The 17,364-nt window shown below is 45.2% G+C and overlaps 1 protein-coding gene across 2 annotated transcripts in view; it reads right to left on the reverse strand.

The window, feature by feature from the left end:
- PPP4R3A (protein phosphatase 4 regulatory subunit 3A) overlaps positions 1 to 17,364 on the reverse strand; it is a 109,550-nt gene that overhangs the window by 81,043 nt on the left and 11,143 nt on the right. For both annotated transcript variants that reach the window (XR_011315022.1, XM_069736845.1), the window contains exons 5-9: positions 12,041 to 12,118; positions 11,760 to 11,876; positions 10,547 to 10,663; positions 6,224 to 6,355; positions 5,838 to 5,940 (exon numbers count right to left, since the gene is read on the reverse strand). Coding sequence is in view for 1 of the 2 variants with exons in the window: in XM_069736845.1 (XP_069592946.1) it covers positions 5,838 to 5,940; positions 6,224 to 6,355; positions 10,547 to 10,663; positions 11,760 to 11,876; positions 12,041 to 12,118 (547 nt within the window). In the remaining variant the exon portion in view is untranslated. The remainder of the gene's footprint in view (positions 1 to 5,837; positions 5,941 to 6,223; positions 6,356 to 10,546; positions 10,664 to 11,759; positions 11,877 to 12,040; positions 12,119 to 17,364) is intronic.

Below are 17,364 nucleotides of genomic sequence, written 5' to 3' on the forward strand. Positions count from 1 at the left end.
GTGGAGAGCTCTTGCCATTCTGTGAACGGGAGCCGGAAAAAGTGAAGGAAGAACAATGTCTTCGTTCAGATGGAAGGACGAGATGACCTTGGGCAAGAAAGAAGACAAGAGGGGGAAGACCTCGATCTTTGCAAGTGTTGGAACACTTCTGGATGAAGTTCCCATTCTCCCGAGGCGAGATCCTGGCGACTGAGGAAGTCTGCCGTCTAGTTTTTGACACCTGGAATGTGGACTGCTGAGATTACCGAGTGGTTGTTTTCTGCCCATCGGAGAATGTGAGAGACCTTGGACATAGCCGAGCGGCTGCGGGTACCTCCTTGAAGCTTTATGTATGCCACAGCCGTGTCATTGTCCTATTGAATTCGGATGGGGTGGCCCGCTAGGAGATAATGGAAAGGATGTAGGGCCAGCCATATTGCGCGAATCTCCAGTACATTGATTGGGAGTTTCAATTCTCAGATGGACCAGCGGCACTGGGCGGTGTGATGACGAAAGACTGCCCCCCAGCCGAAAAGACTGGCGTCGGTAGTCACCACTAGCCAATGAACTGGGAGCAAGGACTTCCGCTAATTGAGAGAAGAGTTCAATGTCCACCATCTGAGAGCCCGTCTGACCCAAAGGGGTAAACGGCACCGGCTTTTGAGGGAGAATGGGTTCCTGTCCCAGGTCTCCAGAAGCGCGTGCTGTAGGGGACGAAGATGCAGCTGCGCAAAAGGGACCACTTGCATTGCTGCCATTATTTTTCCCAGTACCCTCATGGCAAACCGGATGGAATGAGGGGACAATTGACAAAGGACACGGGCTCCTTGCTGAAGGGCTAAGACCTTGTCTCTAGGAAAAATTACTAACCCCTCGAGAAGTGTCCAGGGTCATCCTTAAAAAGGATATCTGCTGGGCTGGGACCGGGGATGACTTGCTTAAGTTTATCAGCCAGCCCAGGCGAGAAAGGGTAACGCAAGTAATGCGAACAGAGACCTCGCAATCGTGGAAGGATGGGCATTTGACCAAGAGGTCGTCCAGGTAGGGCAGAATAACCACGCCTCAAGAGTGTAAGATGGACATGATGGCTGCCATGACCTTTGTGAATACTCTGGGGGCCGTGGTGAGGCCGAAAGGAAGGCTGTGAATTGGAAATGCTTGTCGTGAATGGCGAAGTCCAGGAATCTCTGGTGGGGAGGAAAGATCGAGATATGCAGGTAAGCGTCTCAGAAGTCGATGGATGCCAAAAACGCTCCTTCTTCCATAGAAGCGAAGACTGAACACAGAGATCCTATGCGAAAATGACGAGCCTTGACAAACTTGCTTAGAAGTTTGAAGTCTAGAATGGGCCTCACCTTTCCGTCCTTTTTTTGGACCACGAAAAGGTTTGAGTAGAAACCCTGAAACACTTCGTTTTCCTGAACGGGGACAATGACGCTCTTGAAAAGGCCTTTGCCCTTGCCTCTGACATTGAGGGACATGTAGAAAAATCGATCTTGTATCCAGATGACACCAGGTCTCTGACCCATTCGTTGTGGACGACAGACAGCCAGGCCTGACTGAACAGAAGTAGGCGGCCGCCCACCTTGCCAGTATCGACCGGACAACGCCAAGAGTCAGCAGGCGGAAAATCTCTGAGACCTAGGTCCATTAGATCTCGACAGTTTAGGACGAGATTTCCATTGTCGAGTAGGACTGTAGGAGACTCGAGAACCTTTGTCCCTGTGTGGGGAGTGTCCTGACCGGGGGAGGTAGTGGCGGTGGACCAGCCCGGGTTGGAGCGAAAGGATTGGAAACGGAACTGTTGTTGTCTCTGAAAAGGACGCCTAAGCCTCTGCTGGGGAAGAAACTTACTCTTTTCTCCCGTGGCATCAGAAATAAGCTGATCCAGCTTCTCACCAATTAAGCAACCACTCTGGTAAGGCAGAGATATTAAGGACTTTTTGGATGCAGAGTCTGCTTTCCACACTCTGGCCATAATGCTCTTCTGATCGTGACTGTGTTTGCTGCCGATAGCACAGAAGAGCCATCCGCATCAAAAGATGCGTGTACCAGGTAATTTCCAGCCCGAGAAAATTGACTGGCAAGAGGTACTGCTTCAGATGGGAGACTGCAGCTCTGAATTGATTTGGCCAGGGTATCTGCCCAGACGACTATCGCCTTAGCAACCCGTGCTGCAGTGAATGAAGGACAGAGGGCCGAGCCTGAGGCCTCAAAGACAGAGCAAGCCAGGTGTTCTGACAGTCTGTGGGATTTTTAATGGATGGCCCATCCGGTATGGATAAAAGGGTCTTGGATGCCAGGCGAGACACTGGTGGGTCTACAACAGGGGATTCAGCCGAGTCCTTCCTCGGCACAGCCGATAAAGGATATTTTGCTTCAAGAGACTTTTGTCCTGTGAAGCGTTTGTCCGGTCGCTCCTTGTGACAATTGAGTATGGCCGTAAACTCAGGGTGAACTGCAAAAGTCTTATGGGGCGTTTAGTCATCTTAAAAGACATGGCTTGATCCGGAATGGAGTCAGCTTTTTCTTCAACGTTTAATGAGAGACTGACTGCCTCAATCAGCGAATCCACCTGTAGTGAAATATGAATAAAAATACTATGTATAGGTTTATTGTGTGACTAGTAATAATTGAACATATGTCCTGTAGGCTGCAGGTCTCACCCAGGTGTTAATATGTATTTTCCTGAGACAGCAGACTTCTGTCTCCAATCTCACCAGGGGGTCGTGCTGGGAACCAAAAAGAAAGGGAACATTTGACACCTCTTAGCTGTTTCAAGAGAGATGTCAATGACAGCCTGACACTATCTGTGGGAAGCTTTACACAAAGAATCTCAGAGAAAATAATATATTCATTGGGGGCGCAGCCGTAGTCCAATCAAAAACAAGCAATTAGAATATCAACTTGAGGGGCTGGTCTAGAAATCTGACCTCCAGGGTGACTCTATAAATTTGGCTTGTATACATTCAAAATTGTTCACATGTGAGGGCAGCCTGGGAAGCTGATTTGATCCAGTCTATATTCATCCTACCCTCAGGGAGGAGAAGCAGACTACAAGTTAGCTATTTCTGTAAGTTTTCTCCTGTTTATTTTATACTGTTTTGCATATCTGTATGTCTTTTTATTACCATATTTTTGTATATTTTTCTTTACTGTAAGCACTGTACTTTTTGTATTACAGCATAAACTTTAACAGTTGAACCTTGTATGTTCTAAAGAATCCATAGCCTAAGGTGTGTGAGCCTTATAAGTGGAAGACAGTATTAGTAGTATTTCTGGGACTCATCGCCCGTGTTTCGGTGAGCGGTGGCAGCATGTATGAGCGGGTGTGTGGCATGGATCGGTGTGTGATTTATGCTCCCATTGCAGCATAGGACAGAGGTTGAATGCTGGACAGAGAGGGGAGATAGATTTACCCTTGCAGGCACAACCCCAAGTCGCGTGCTGAGAACGGATACGTGACGAATTAGCGGCAGCGCGGAGAGAGGGATCCGTGACACCACCGTCTTCTGGAAGTCTGGCGAATCCAGGTCCAAGGAGCCGACCTATTCGTACTCGGATTCGCTTATGACCCCTGGAGAGGGAGAGCAAGAAGCAGAACTCGCAGATGAGAATGCACGTGAATGCTCTGGGGACGTGCTGCGGATCCTTTTCCTAGACGCCTGTAGATTTCTACAGTGCTCTTGGCCCCTGCTGACCGACTGCTCACGTATGGGAGAGGATCCATTTATGTCAGACCTGCGCATACTCCGATCCCTGGAGAAGCCATCGATTGTGACAGTGGAGAATCCCACTCAGGGTGACTAGGTACATTAGGCTCGGTGGCGGTGGAGGGCTCCTGAGGGCATTTGGGGTCACGGTAGTGATGAGCGAATATACTCGTTACCCGAGATTTCCCGAGCACGCTCGGGTGTCCTCCGAGTGTTTGTAAGTGCTCGGAGATTTAGTTTTCATCTCCGCAGCTGAATGATTTACAGCTACTAGCCAGCATAAGTACATGTGAGGGTTGCCTGGTTGCTAGGGAATCCTCACATGTAATCAAGCTGGCTAACAGATGTAAATCATTCAACTGCTGCAAGGAAAACAATCTCCGAGCACTTACAAATACTCGGAGGACTCCCGAGCGTGCTGGGGAAATCTCGAGTAATGAGTATATTCGCTCATCACTAGGTCACAGTCATTGCAGAGGGGAAAAGTCTGAGCCTTAGGAAACGCCAACTGGCAGGAGGTACATGAAGTGAAGGACATTGCAATAACCTTGTTAGCCTTTTTAGAGGTTTTAGGCAGGGACATTGTACTCACTTTAAAAACTTAGGGAATTCCTGCAGTGAAAAAGATTACAGCAGGGAGTTGGAGGGTGGTCTAGGGCAGCGCTCCCTTACCCAGATCCCGTGTCCCCAGGTCCTTCTGCGTGGCACTGTAGCTGCTGAACCTACCCAGAAAGTGCTGACGCCGGGGTGAGTTGTTCCTAACAAAATTGCCTCATAGACCACTGCCGGTGTGTGTCCGGAGGGTCCGTGGGAGAAAAGGAGATGGCCGCCGAGATTAGGTGAGGCGCTTCTCGTCTTGGATGAGAAGCGCCAAGTGGGAGGAATCGCCGGGACGCGTCATAGCGGGGGTGGAGTTACAGAATGCAGCCTAGCAGAGAACCGAAGCTGGGGTCTAAACTTATCGGCGCAGGCTTGCGCCGATAGCGGAAGGACCAGGGAGCACTGAGCTGCCAGGAGAAGCCCCCCTATATCTAGCGCCGTCTCAGACCGCCTGCCCAGAGCCCTCCAGCCCAGGCACTTACCTGGAGAAGCTGCCGGGCGGCAGGAAAGCCAGCGATATGCGGCAGGTACGTGTCCTCCTGCTGTCGCTGCTGGTTTTGGATGGTGCAGGGATATAGGGTTCATCCTCGATCCACCATCCCTTTAAGAGGGAGGTGGAGAGCGACCATCCGCCTCCTTGTACCATCTGCTTTTAACAGTGGTGGTGCAGTGGCGGCTGCTCGGACACCACGAGGTGGCCCTCTGTACATCCTAGAGGTTAAACACCTAGGATGGGACAGGGCTAATGTCCGGCATTAGGCCTGGCTGCGGAGGAGGATACATGGAGGCAAAACTCCATGTGCTCGTCCGTAAGGTGCGGGGAGATCGGTGCCCTTTAAGGAACCAGTCGCCCCTAAAAATTCAGCTCAGGCGTGGCATCCGACATCTCAGGGGAGGATACTGAGAGGCGTCACTCTCCGTGCTCGCCTGTTGATGGTTCGAGGAGATCTTGAAACGATCCGTCACCCCATTTGTCTGTAGTAAAAATAAAAATCAAAAATGAAAAAGATAAAAAAGATGAAAAATAAAATAAAAGACTTTAGGTCTAAAGATCAGACCAGTGTGCCTCCTACGGACACTAAGCAAAAACTGGCTCTCTTGGAGACAGCACAAGGGTGTATACTGCAAAGGAGCAGCTAACCTTTTTTGTATTAACTTAGTGTCAGCCTCCTAGTGGCAGCAGCATACACCCATAGTCTTGTGTCTCCTAATGAGGCGACGGAGAAAAAGTATTACTTGGAAAAGTAACAAAGTTTGGTATATGCACCTCATTCAATTGTAGACAGTGGATGTAGAAAATTCTCAACTACGGCAGAGTCTGTTATATCATTATACTATTTGTTTATGGGGGATTGTTGTACACATGGACACAATAAAATGTAAAATATCCCCAAAGGCGACAGAACCAAAGAGGTTTGCGTTTTTCTTTTAACATTACTCAGTAGTTGCCTCAGAGCACCAGTTTGTGTCTCATAGCCAAGTGATGACACATTTGCTCTACATGAAGAGATAAATATATGGCGATACCCCTTTGGGCTTGCTGACCTTTACTGGGTTTCTCCTCTGTAGTGTTAGCCAGTAATGGAGCAGTGAGGACGTGCATGCAATGCTTGTAGAAGAAGCCTAAGAACTCGGTCTTCTCCGTTTTCTATGAAAACAAATAAAACAAATTTTTTTCTCAATTTGAATGAATCCAACAATGACCACACAGGTCTCTGCACACATGTTGTGACTTAGATAAAATGCAGAGTGAGGGCACAAATGTACAAGACACAGAGTAATGGAAAACACAACTATTCAAGGTTAAAGCAGAACATCACAAATGCAAAACAACAGGTGTAATAACACACATTTAACACAAACTAGTAACGGACAAAAGCTGCACCAGTGCAAAGTCAGACAACCGATTAACAAACAGGATAACTCCTTACACTCGTCGTTGCCAGCATGTTATCAGGATCTACTAAAGTCCTCAGCAGTCCAGTCAGCTGCACAGCTCCTCCCAGCTCAGGATCAGTGTCGCAAATCATATGCTCAATGATTAGGTTAATCAGCAAGATGTCCTAATGAAAAAGCAAACAAAAAAAAACGATAAAGTCGTCACAGCTAAGTAATTACTGTATGAAAAACTGTACATTGTACTTCCCATTTTATAAAAGGAATTGTACTTTTGAGAAACGTATTATGTTTAAAGGGAACCTGTCACCCCCAAAATCGAAGATGAGCTAAGCCCACCAGCATCAGGGGCTTATCTACAGCATTCTGAAATGTTGTAGGTAAGCCCCCAATGTATCCTGAAAGATAAGACAAAGAGGTTAGATTATACTCACCCAGGGGCGGTCCCGCTGCAGTCTGATCCGATGGGCGTCGCGGTCCGGGGCCTCCCATCTTCTTACGATGACGTCCTCTTCTTGTCTTCACGCTGTGGCTCCGGCGCAGGTGTACTTTGTCTGCCCTTACTGCAGTGCGCAGGAACCGGGAAAGGTCAGAGAGGCCCAGCACCTGCGCAGTGCAGTACTTTGCTCTGCCCTCAACAGGACAAAGTACGTCTGCGCCGGAGCGTGAAGACAAGAAGAGGACGTCATCCTATGAAGATGGGAGGCCCCGGACCGTGACACCCATCGGATCGGACCGCCCCCCCCTCCCCCCAGGTGAGTATAATCTAACCTCTTTTTCTCATCTTTCAGGATACATCGGGGGCTTATCTACAGCATTACAGAATGCTTCTCTCACCTTCGATTTTGGGGGTGACAGGTTCCCTTTAACCCCTTCATGACCTTGGGATTTTCTGTTATTCCGTGTTCATTTTTTGCTCCCCTCCTTCCCAGAGCCATAACTTTTTTAATTTTTCCGTCAATATGGCCATGTGAGGGCTTATTTTTTGCGGAACAAGTTCTACTTTTGAACAACATCAATGGTTTTACCATGTCGTGTACTAGAAAACGGGGGAAAAAATTCCAAATGCGGTGAAATTGCAAAAAAAAAGTGCAATCCCATGCGTGTTTTTTGTTTGGCTTTTTTGCTAGGTTCACTAAATGCTAAAACTGACTTGCCATTATGATTCTCCAGGTCAGTACGAGTTCATAGACACCAAACATGTCTACGTTATTTTTTTTATCTAAGTGGTGGAAAAAAATTCCAAACTTTGCTTAAAAAAATAAACAAAAAATTGCGCCATTTTCCGATACACGTAGCGTCTCCATTTTTCGTGATCTGGGGTTGGGTGAGGGCTTATTTTTTGCATGCCGAGCTGTTGTTTTTAGTGATATCATTTTGGTGCAGATACGTTCTTTTGATCGGCCGCTATTGAATTCTAATGCAATGTCGCAGTGACCAAAAAAAACGTAATTTTGGCGTTTTAATTTTTTTTTATCACTACGCCGTTTAGCGATCAGGTTAATCCTTGTTTTTTATTGATAGATCGGGCGATTCTGAACGCGGCGATACCAAATATGTGTATATTTGATTTTATTTTTATTGTTTTATTTTGAATGGGGTGAAAGGGGGGTGATTTAAACTTTTATATTTTTTTTCATATTTCATTTTTTTTTTTAAACTTTTTTTTTTACTTTTGCCATTCTTTAATAGAAGCTAGAAGTTGGCATAGCCTGATCGGCTCTGCTACATAGCAGCGATCATCAGATCGCTCCTATGTAGCTGAATTACAGATTTCCTATGAGCGCCGACCACAGGGTGGCGCTCACAGCAAACCAGCATCAGTAACCATAGAGGTCTTAAGGAGACCTCTGGTTACGATGCCGACGCATCGCTGACCCCCGATCATGTGACGGGGTCAGTGATGAGCACATTTCCGTTCGCGCGGCTGGAAGCGGTAGTTAAATGCCGCTGTCAGTGTTTGACAACAGCATTTAACTAGTTAATAGTGGCGGGTGGATCGCGAATCCACTCGTCGCTACTGCACGCACATCTCAGCTGTTGAAAACAGCTGACATATCGCGACTTTGATGTGGGCTCACCGCCGGAGCCCACATCAAAGCAGGGGATCTGACCTCGGACGTATTATCCCGTCCGAGGTCAGAAAGGGGTTAATAAACTGTCCTAATATGCAACTTCAAACCACTTTCAAAATGTAGATTTTTTTTAAGCCCTGTACCCACAAAGCATACAGTCATGGCCAAAAGTATTAACACCCCTACAATTCTATCAGATAATACTCAGTTTCTTCCTAAAAATGATTGCAATCACAAATTCTTTGGTATTATCTTCATTTAATTTGTCTTAAATGAAAAAACACAAAAGAGAATGAAGCAAAAAGCAAAACATTCATCATTTCACACAAAACTCCAAAAATAGGCCAGACAAAAGTATTGGCACCCTCAGCCTAATACTTGGTTGCACAACCTTTAGCTAAAATAATTGCGACCAACCACTTCCGGTAACCATCAATGAGTTTCTTATAATGCTCTGCTGGAATTTTAGACCATTCTTCTTTGGCAAACTGCTCCAGGTCCCTGATATTTGAAGGGTGCCTTCTCCAAACTGCCATTTTTAGATCTCTCCACAAATGTTTTATGGGATTCAGGTCTGGACTCATTGCTGGCCACCTTAGAAGTCTCCAGTGCTTTCCCTCAAACCATTTTCTAGTGCTTTTTGAAGTGTTTTGGGTCATTGTCCTGCTGGAAGACCCATGACCTCTGAGGGAGACCCAGCTTTCTCACACTGGGCCCTACATTATGCTGCAAAATTTGTTGGTAGTCTTCAGACTACATAATGCCATGCACACGGTCAAGCAGTCCAGTGCCAGAGGCAGCAAAGCAACCCTAAAAAACATCAGGGAACCTCCACCATGTTTGACTGTAGGGACCGCGTTCTTTTCTTTGAATGCCTCATTTTTTCTCCTAGCTCTACTTTTGTCTCATCTGACCAGAGAACATTCTTCCAAAAAGTTTTTAGGCTTTTCAGGTTAGTTTGGGCAAACTCCAGCCAGGCTTTTTTATGTCTCGGGGTAAGAAGTGGGGTCTTCCTGGGTTTCCTACCATACAGTCCCTTTTCATTCAGACGCCAACGGATAGTACGGGTTGACACTGTTGTACCCTCGGACTGCATGGCAGCTTGAACTTGTTTAGATGTTAGTCTAGGTTCTTTATCCATCATCCGCACAATCTTGCGTTGAAATCTCTTGTCAATTTTTCTTTTCCATCCACATCTAGGGAGGTTAGCCACAGTGCCATGGGCTTTAAACTTCTTGATGACACTGCGCACGGTAGACACAGGAACATTCAGGTCTTTGGAGATGGACTTGTAGCCTTGAGATTGCTCAAGCTTCCTCACAATTTGGTTTCTCAAGTCCTCAGACAGTTCTTTGGTCTTCTTTCTTCTCTCCATGCTCAATGTGGTACACACAAGGACACAGGACAGAGGTTGAGTCAACGTTAATCCATGTCAATTGGCTGCAAGTGTGATTTAGTTATTGCCACAGGTAAGTTACAGGTGCTGTTAATTACACAAATTAGGGAAGAATCACATGATTTTTTGAACGGTGCCGATACTTTTGTCCACCCCCTTTTTTATGTTTGGTGTGGAATTATATCCAGTTTGGCTTTAGGACAATTCTTTTTGTGTTTTTTTCATTTAAGACAAATTAAATGAAGATAATAATACCAAAGAATTTGTGATTGCAATCATTTTCAGGAAGAAACTGAGTATTATCTCGACAGAATTGCAGGGGTGTTAATACTTTTGGCCATTACTATATACCGTGGGGGGGTTTTCCCCTGAAAATCTGCTGTATTTAAGTATCCAATCAAAGTGGATATGATTTCATAAAAACTCATACCCACTGTGAACTATGCACTTTTATCTCTATAGGTTTTATAGCTTGAAAAAAATCAACAGATTTGTAAAACTGCATGTGAAGAAAAAAGTGCAGAATCAATGCTTTTCCGTGCTAGAAAGATGCGGCTTTCAATCTATACCAAAAAACACAGAACACTCTGCAATGCCTCATGGGAAGAGAAAAAAATGACGTATTGCCAGTATAGTACGAGCAGGATTCGAGGAAGTGTCAACACTCCCTGCAATTGGGAGAAATGCAGGCTGCCCAGCAAAGGAACTGGGAGACAGAGCAGTGAAAATAAGCCTATGGCTACAGAGAAAAAAACAACTTGGATAGTACATAAGATCCAATGAGTTTGCATCCATTTCTTTTGTAAACTTTTATTGAAAAATCATTTGCCCTTTAATTGAAGAGAAACAATCAACATACTAAAAATGAATACAAAAAATTTACTTACATCATCATTCTGCTGCGATTCCTGCATTACAAACTCCCGCACCATGGATGGGTTGTACTCCACAAGGTAGGAGAAGATATCGGTGGCCGCACTGCGGACCTGCGTATCGTCCATACCCTGAAAATGACAACTCTGAGTAATATCTGTCCATTGTTAATGTTTACAAGGGTCTTCTTACAATCAAAACTTATCGTTAGCAGCTGCTGGGACCTGCACTGATCACAAGAGTCACATCCGCAAATTGTAGACAAGCCTGGTTTTGAGTGATCATCCGCATTGCGGATGGGTGCTTAAGCTGCCTTTTCATTGCATGCATTATTCTAGCCAATAAAAGGTACAATGTTGTTCCTTCAACCCCCTCCTCCATCAGTAGCCCATGTGCACTGGCTATGATAAGGCCATGTGTAGTACGTAGCAGACTCGCAGACCAATTCTACCCTCATATAAACAAGCCTTAAAGGGAATCTGTCACCTAATTTTGGCCCTATAAGCTTTGGCCACCGCCATCAGGGGCTTATCTACAGCATTCTGTAATGCTGTAGATAACGCGCCTCCTCCTCCCCCCCCCTCCCCCCCATGTAACCTGAAAGATAAGAAAAACAAGTAAGATTATACTCACCCGGGGGGCAGTCCGGTCCGATGGGTGTCGCAGGTCTGGGTCCGGCGCCTCCCATCTCCATACGATGTCGTCCTCTTCCTTGATGCTGTCTCGGCTCTTGCGCATGTATAATTCTCTGCCCTGTTGAGGGCAGAGTAAAGCACTGCAGTGCGCAGGCGCCAGGAAAGGTCCGAGAGGCACGGGGCCTGCACACTGCAGCACTTTACGCTGTCCTCAACAGGGCAAATCAGTACGCCTGCACAGGAGAAGCAACAGAAGCAAGGAGGATGACGACATCGTATGAAGGTGGGAGGCGCCTGACCCGGACATGCGACGCCCATTGGCCCGGACCGCACCAGACCGCGCCCCCCCCCCCCCCACACCCCCCAGGTGAGTATAATCTAACTTTTCTTATCTTTCAGGTTACATCGTGGGGAAAGGGGGGGGGAGGGGGGGCTTAGAGGGCCAAAATTAGGTGACAGATTCCCTTTAAGGAACTCGCGATGATAGCAGAGTGCTAAACTTAGTTATTTCTATCATCCCCACATATGCGCCATTTCTCTGAAGTGCTTCATCGTTTTTTATAATGTGAAGTTCAGAACCCCTTCCACATACCAGTATTACTTCCAGAGCAGGCAGGATGCCCATGTTAGATAAAGTCTTGAAAAAAGCATCTCTGTTCTGAGGTTGTAATGTTTGGGAAAAAGCACAAAACTCTTTCAGGAAGTTCACCTGTAAAAGTAAAATCAGTACAAGGGTGATCCAAGGATTCATTAACAAAAAAATATATATATATTTTATATGTATATATATATATATATATATATATATATATATATATATATTAACAGAATATAAAGAGTTACAGTGCACGGTTTACAGCAGTTTATACACACCAGCTCCTGACGTTTCTCATCATCTGTCGCTTCATCTGTCAGGTGCGCAAATAATTCTGTTAAAAATTTCTCATCCTCCTAGAAGTCAGAGCAAAGAATTAGAGTTATCAACATGTATAGCAGGATTTTTATCATTTGCATTAAAAACATCACTTTGCTGACTTTATGGTAACAGTCAATAGATAATTTTTCCAATTCTGCTCAAACGAGCATAGAACCCCAAATAAGAGTAACAGACCAATACATGTGATCACCTTCTATCATCCTGGGAGTAATAATTGTAAATGAATACAAAGGAAAATAAAATCATACTGAAAAAAAGTGAGATCATGTTTCCACACAGAGTAAATGTTGCGGTTTTTACTACTGCTTTTAAAATCTGCTTTATTTAACAATCCAAGCAAAGTGGATGTGAATTCAAGAAAACTCATGCCCAGTGTGCGTTTTAAGATGCTGTTGGAGTGTGCCGTAGTCTGGGTTTTTTTTTCCCCTATTAAACCAGAAAACACATATGTAAAAACCGAAATGGCATTTTTAAGTGCAAATTTCCAGCTTTTTTACTTAAAAATTGAAACAAAAAAAACACTACATGAATAAAAGGGTAAACAGAAAAAAAAACACAGCGAAAACACAATAGGAGCAGATTGCTATTGTGTGTTTTTGTGCTTACAACTACAGAATAAAAGCAGCTTTTTCACAAGTGGGAACTTAGAGAGCCCAGTAACAGGAGCTCTAAAGCTATATGCACAATCTGAAGGGGCCCCATGTCAATGCAGAACCATTTAGGTTGAGAATATATACTTCGTGAATTTTAGCAGACTCATGGATTTATACAAAAGTGCAAAAGGGTACTCTGGTCTTCGGGAAATAACTCTTGAAGAGGTATTCTGATGGACACCTAAATTCAATATCAACTGCAAAAAAATAAAATAAATGAAGAAAAATGGTAATAGATGCAGTCATTTGGAATGATCGTTCATTTGCATATCTTACAATATATTTAACAGTACGTCGCCATCCATTTCTGGGAAATCCTCTTCATTACTCTTGTAGTGGGCAGGTTATTAGCAGTGAAGCAACATCACAACACAATGCTGGGTCAGTGTTGTGACAGGCAAAGAATAAATGACCAATTGCATTTATGGAGACTGGTAGCAACGTGAGCATCTCCTTATATGTTCTTCAGTGATACTACACAAATCTGTCACATAAGTGTCTTACAATGCGAAGTGGCAAAAAGCAAATGGGAGTATCCACAGAACTGTCAAACATGAGGAAAGTCACACTTTTTATGATTCTAAAATTGATGCTATGCAAACCATATGTATAATCAACAAAGTTTCAGGTAGCCACCTAGGTCTCTGCTAGGCGTAACCAAATTACTACCGGTATATTAAAGTTTCTTGGGGCTGCAAACTGCCACAGAGCCAAGGAGCCGTACCACCGCTATACAAAGAATAACTCAATATATACCGGGTCCAAAGGCGCATTAAACAAGTTTTAAGACCATGCTCACATACTAAGATTTACATGCCGGGAAAAGCTCTTTGCATATACAAGCATATCCATTATGTGAACACGGCCCTATAGAAAATAAAGCAGTAAAATTGCCATTTGCCTTAATCGCTGCAGATTCTCAGTGAAGATTCAACACCAAAGACTTATGAGGGAAACACACAGCTACTGTGACCACAACACAGGTCATGCAGCCAACAATCGCTCTATGTTGCATTCTGTGCAAGCCGGGGTGTGGCCTCCCTGTTTCTGAGCTAGTGACTATATAAGGCTTCCCCAGTCTAGTGTTTCACTGGTTGGGCCCAGTCCTTTTGTCTGCCCTTATTCACACTGAGGTCAACATTGACACAATGTAAAGGTACCGTCACACATAACGATATCGTTGCTTTTTGTGACGTAGCAACGATATCGTTAACAAAATCGTTATGCGTGACAGCGACCAACCATCAGGCCCCTGCTGGGAAATCGTTGGTCGCTGGGAAAAGTCCAGGACTTTATTTCGTCGCTGGATCTCCCCAGTGAGGAGATCACGTCACCGCTGTGCTTTACGGCCGGCGCTCAGTCAGTCAGTGCGGGACGCTGAAGGCGAGGGACGTGACCAGACACCGGAATGTAAGTATGTAGTGTTTGTTTTTTTACTTTTACAATGGTAACCAGGGTAAACATCGGGTTACTAAGCGCGGCCCTGCGCTTAGTAACCCGATGTTTACCCTGGTTACCCGGGGACTTCGGGATCGTTGGTCGCTGGAGAGCTGTCTGTGTGACAGCTCTCCAACGACCAAACAGCGACGCTGCAGCGATCGACATCGTTGTTTAGATCGCTGCAGCGTCGCTTAATGTGACGGTACCTTAAGGTTTTAATATTAGACAGTGTAGGACTGTCCCGATCAGAGTTACCGTGACGAGGTGGGATGGCTTTTGTGCTATTTCTTGATCAAAAAAACAGTATTAGGCCATGTTCACACAGTGCGTTTTTTACTGCGGAACCGCCGCGATTTTGCCGCTGCGGCTCCGCAGCTGTTTTCCATGCAGGGTACAGTACACTGTACCCTATGGAAAACAGGAACCACTGTGCACATGATGCGGGAATCGGGAAAAAAAGCCGCGCTGAATAGCCGCGGTAAAAAAGAAGTACCATGTCACTTCTTTTTGCAAAACTGCAGCGGTTCTGCACCCATTGACCTCCATTGTGAGGTCAAACCAGCAGTAAAACCCGCAGATGAAAAATATATCTGCGGGTTTTACTGCGGTTTGTGGTGTTCACCACACATCTAAATAAGTTCCTTGGGGGTCTAGTTTCCAAAATGGGGTCACTTGTGGTGGGTTTCTACTGTTTAGGCACATCAGGGGCTCTGCAAACGCAACGTGATGCCCGCAGACCACTCCATCAAAGTCTGCATATCAAAACGTCACTACTTCCCTTCTGAGCCCCGACGTGTGCCCAAACAGTGGTTCCCCCCCAACCCCACATATAGGGTATCAGCGTACTCAGGACAAACTGGACAACAACTTTTGGGGTCCAATTTCTCCTATTAGGCTAGGTTCACATTGCGTTAATAGGTTAACGCTAACGGACTGCGTTGCACGGCGAAAATGTCGCAATTAACGCCGTGCAACGGGTCCGTTAGCACACCCATTGACAGCAATGTGATTTGTGCCTGTAGCGCATCGCTAGCGCATGCCATTTTCGGCACGCGCTAGCGATGTGCCGTTCTTTTGTGACGGACCTCGGACGCTGCTTGCTGGGTCATGAAGGGGTTAAAAAGAGTATTGTTGCATACAATAACATTGACCTACTTGAGAGATCAGTTATAATTATCAGATTAATGAGGGGTCAGATACCCCCATCGATCAGCTGTTATTAGCTCTTAGAGAAAACTATAATCCAAAAGTATTTCAAATATAAATGAGCACATAGGGAAAAGCCTAAAATATATCAGCGTTAATCCGTAATAATCAGAAATCAAACATGTATATAGCCAATATTTTATACACGAGTATTGCAATGTAATGCACACAATGAAATAAATCATATGGAGATAAAGATGCATTGTAGTCAGACATACCCATAAATAAAAATAGAATGTGTCACCCCATCAGCCTCCACCTCAGACCTCGCAATGCATTTCGACCCCAGATTACATAGGGTCAAAACATGCCTCTAGGTCACTCTATTTTTAGATGTCTTACAATAATGCACCTTTATCCCTTTACTATTGATTCAATTTTGTGCATTACACTGCACCAAATTTCTATAGCTCTGACTTAGAATTGCAATGTAATTGACTTTGAGGATGTACATATGTGCATATGCATACCTGTTATTCATTGGTAGTTGTATTGTTTTCTTATCTTCATTATTTTATGTCTCATCAGATTCCACTTGCTTCCATTGCTTCTTAATTTTAAATTATTAACTTTTACATTTTTGTATTGTATAGTTGTGTACCTCAATAAAATATTTATTTTTTATATACATTTGTTTGATTTCTGATTATTATGGAGTAATATACTTAAGTGGAGCCAAGCAGCAAGGCTCCGTTCAATGTGTAGTGGCTGTTGATGAGAATGTGGATCAGATCCTATTCTCTAAAATAGGACCTGTAACATAATTAAGGAAGACAGGCACCCACTTTTGCCTTATTCTAAATCTACCGTCACACTAAGCGACGCTGCAGCGATACCGACAACGATCCGGATCGCTGCAGCGTCGCTGTTTGGTCGCTGGAGAGCTGTCACACAGACAGCTCTCCAGCGACCAACGATCCCGAGGTCCCCGGGTAACCAGGGTAAACATCGGGTTACTAAGCGCAGGGCCGCGCTTAGTAACCCGATGTTTACCCTGGTTACCATCCTAAAAGTAAAAAAACAAACGCTACATACTTACCTACCACTGTCTGTCCCCGGCGCTCTGCTTCTCTGGTCTGGCTGTGAGCGCCGGGCAGCCGGAAAGCAGAGCGGTGACGTCACCGCTCTGCTTTCCGGCCGCTGTGCTCACAGCCAGACCAGAGAAGCAGAGCACCGAGGACAGACAGCGGTACGTAAGTATGTAGCGGTTGTTTTTTTACTTTTAGGATGGTAACCAGGGCAAACATCTGGTTACTAAGCGCGGCCCTGCGCTTAGTAACCCGATGTTTACCCTGGTTACCAGCGAAGACATCGCTGAATCGGCGTCACACACGCCGATTCAGCGATGTCAGCGGGACCTCAACGATCAAAAAATGGCCCAGGCCATTCCGACACGACCAGCGATCTCACAGCAGGGGCCTGATCGCTGCTACGTGTCACACATAGCGAGATCGCTACTGAGATCGCTGTTGCGTCACAAAACTTGTGACTCAGCAGCGATCTCGCTAGCGATCTCGCTATGTGTGACGGGGCCTTAAGTCACATCGGAGCACCTGGCAGCCATTCATACACACTGAAAGGAGTTGCTCTGTTCAACTCTATGCTTACATCCAGCAGCAGATAAAAACAGCTGACTGTTGGGAGCGCTGGACCCTGCCTATCTGACAATGATGACCTATCCTAACAATCACATCAATATAATGCCTGGAAAGGCTTTTAAGTAGAGCAAGATATCAATATATACAGCCCTCTTTGACAGGTGCATTTTTGACACTGCCCCAACATTGCTGCTGAATGCTTTATGTCTACTTGCAATAATGTTCTACACGCTCAACAAGAATATTTATCAATATTATCTTAAGGGTAGGTAGCAATATCCGTCATCTATTTGTAAAAGCTCATTAAAATATCACTGCTGCAACCTATACACAATCACCGTAGAAGTGGTTCAGATACTTTGC

Source organism: Ranitomeya imitator, chromosome 1 (assembly GCF_032444005.1).
Source record: "Ranitomeya imitator isolate aRanImi1 chromosome 1, aRanImi1.pri, whole genome shotgun sequence".
NCBI lineage: Eukaryota > Metazoa > Chordata > Amphibia > Anura > Dendrobatidae > Ranitomeya > Ranitomeya imitator.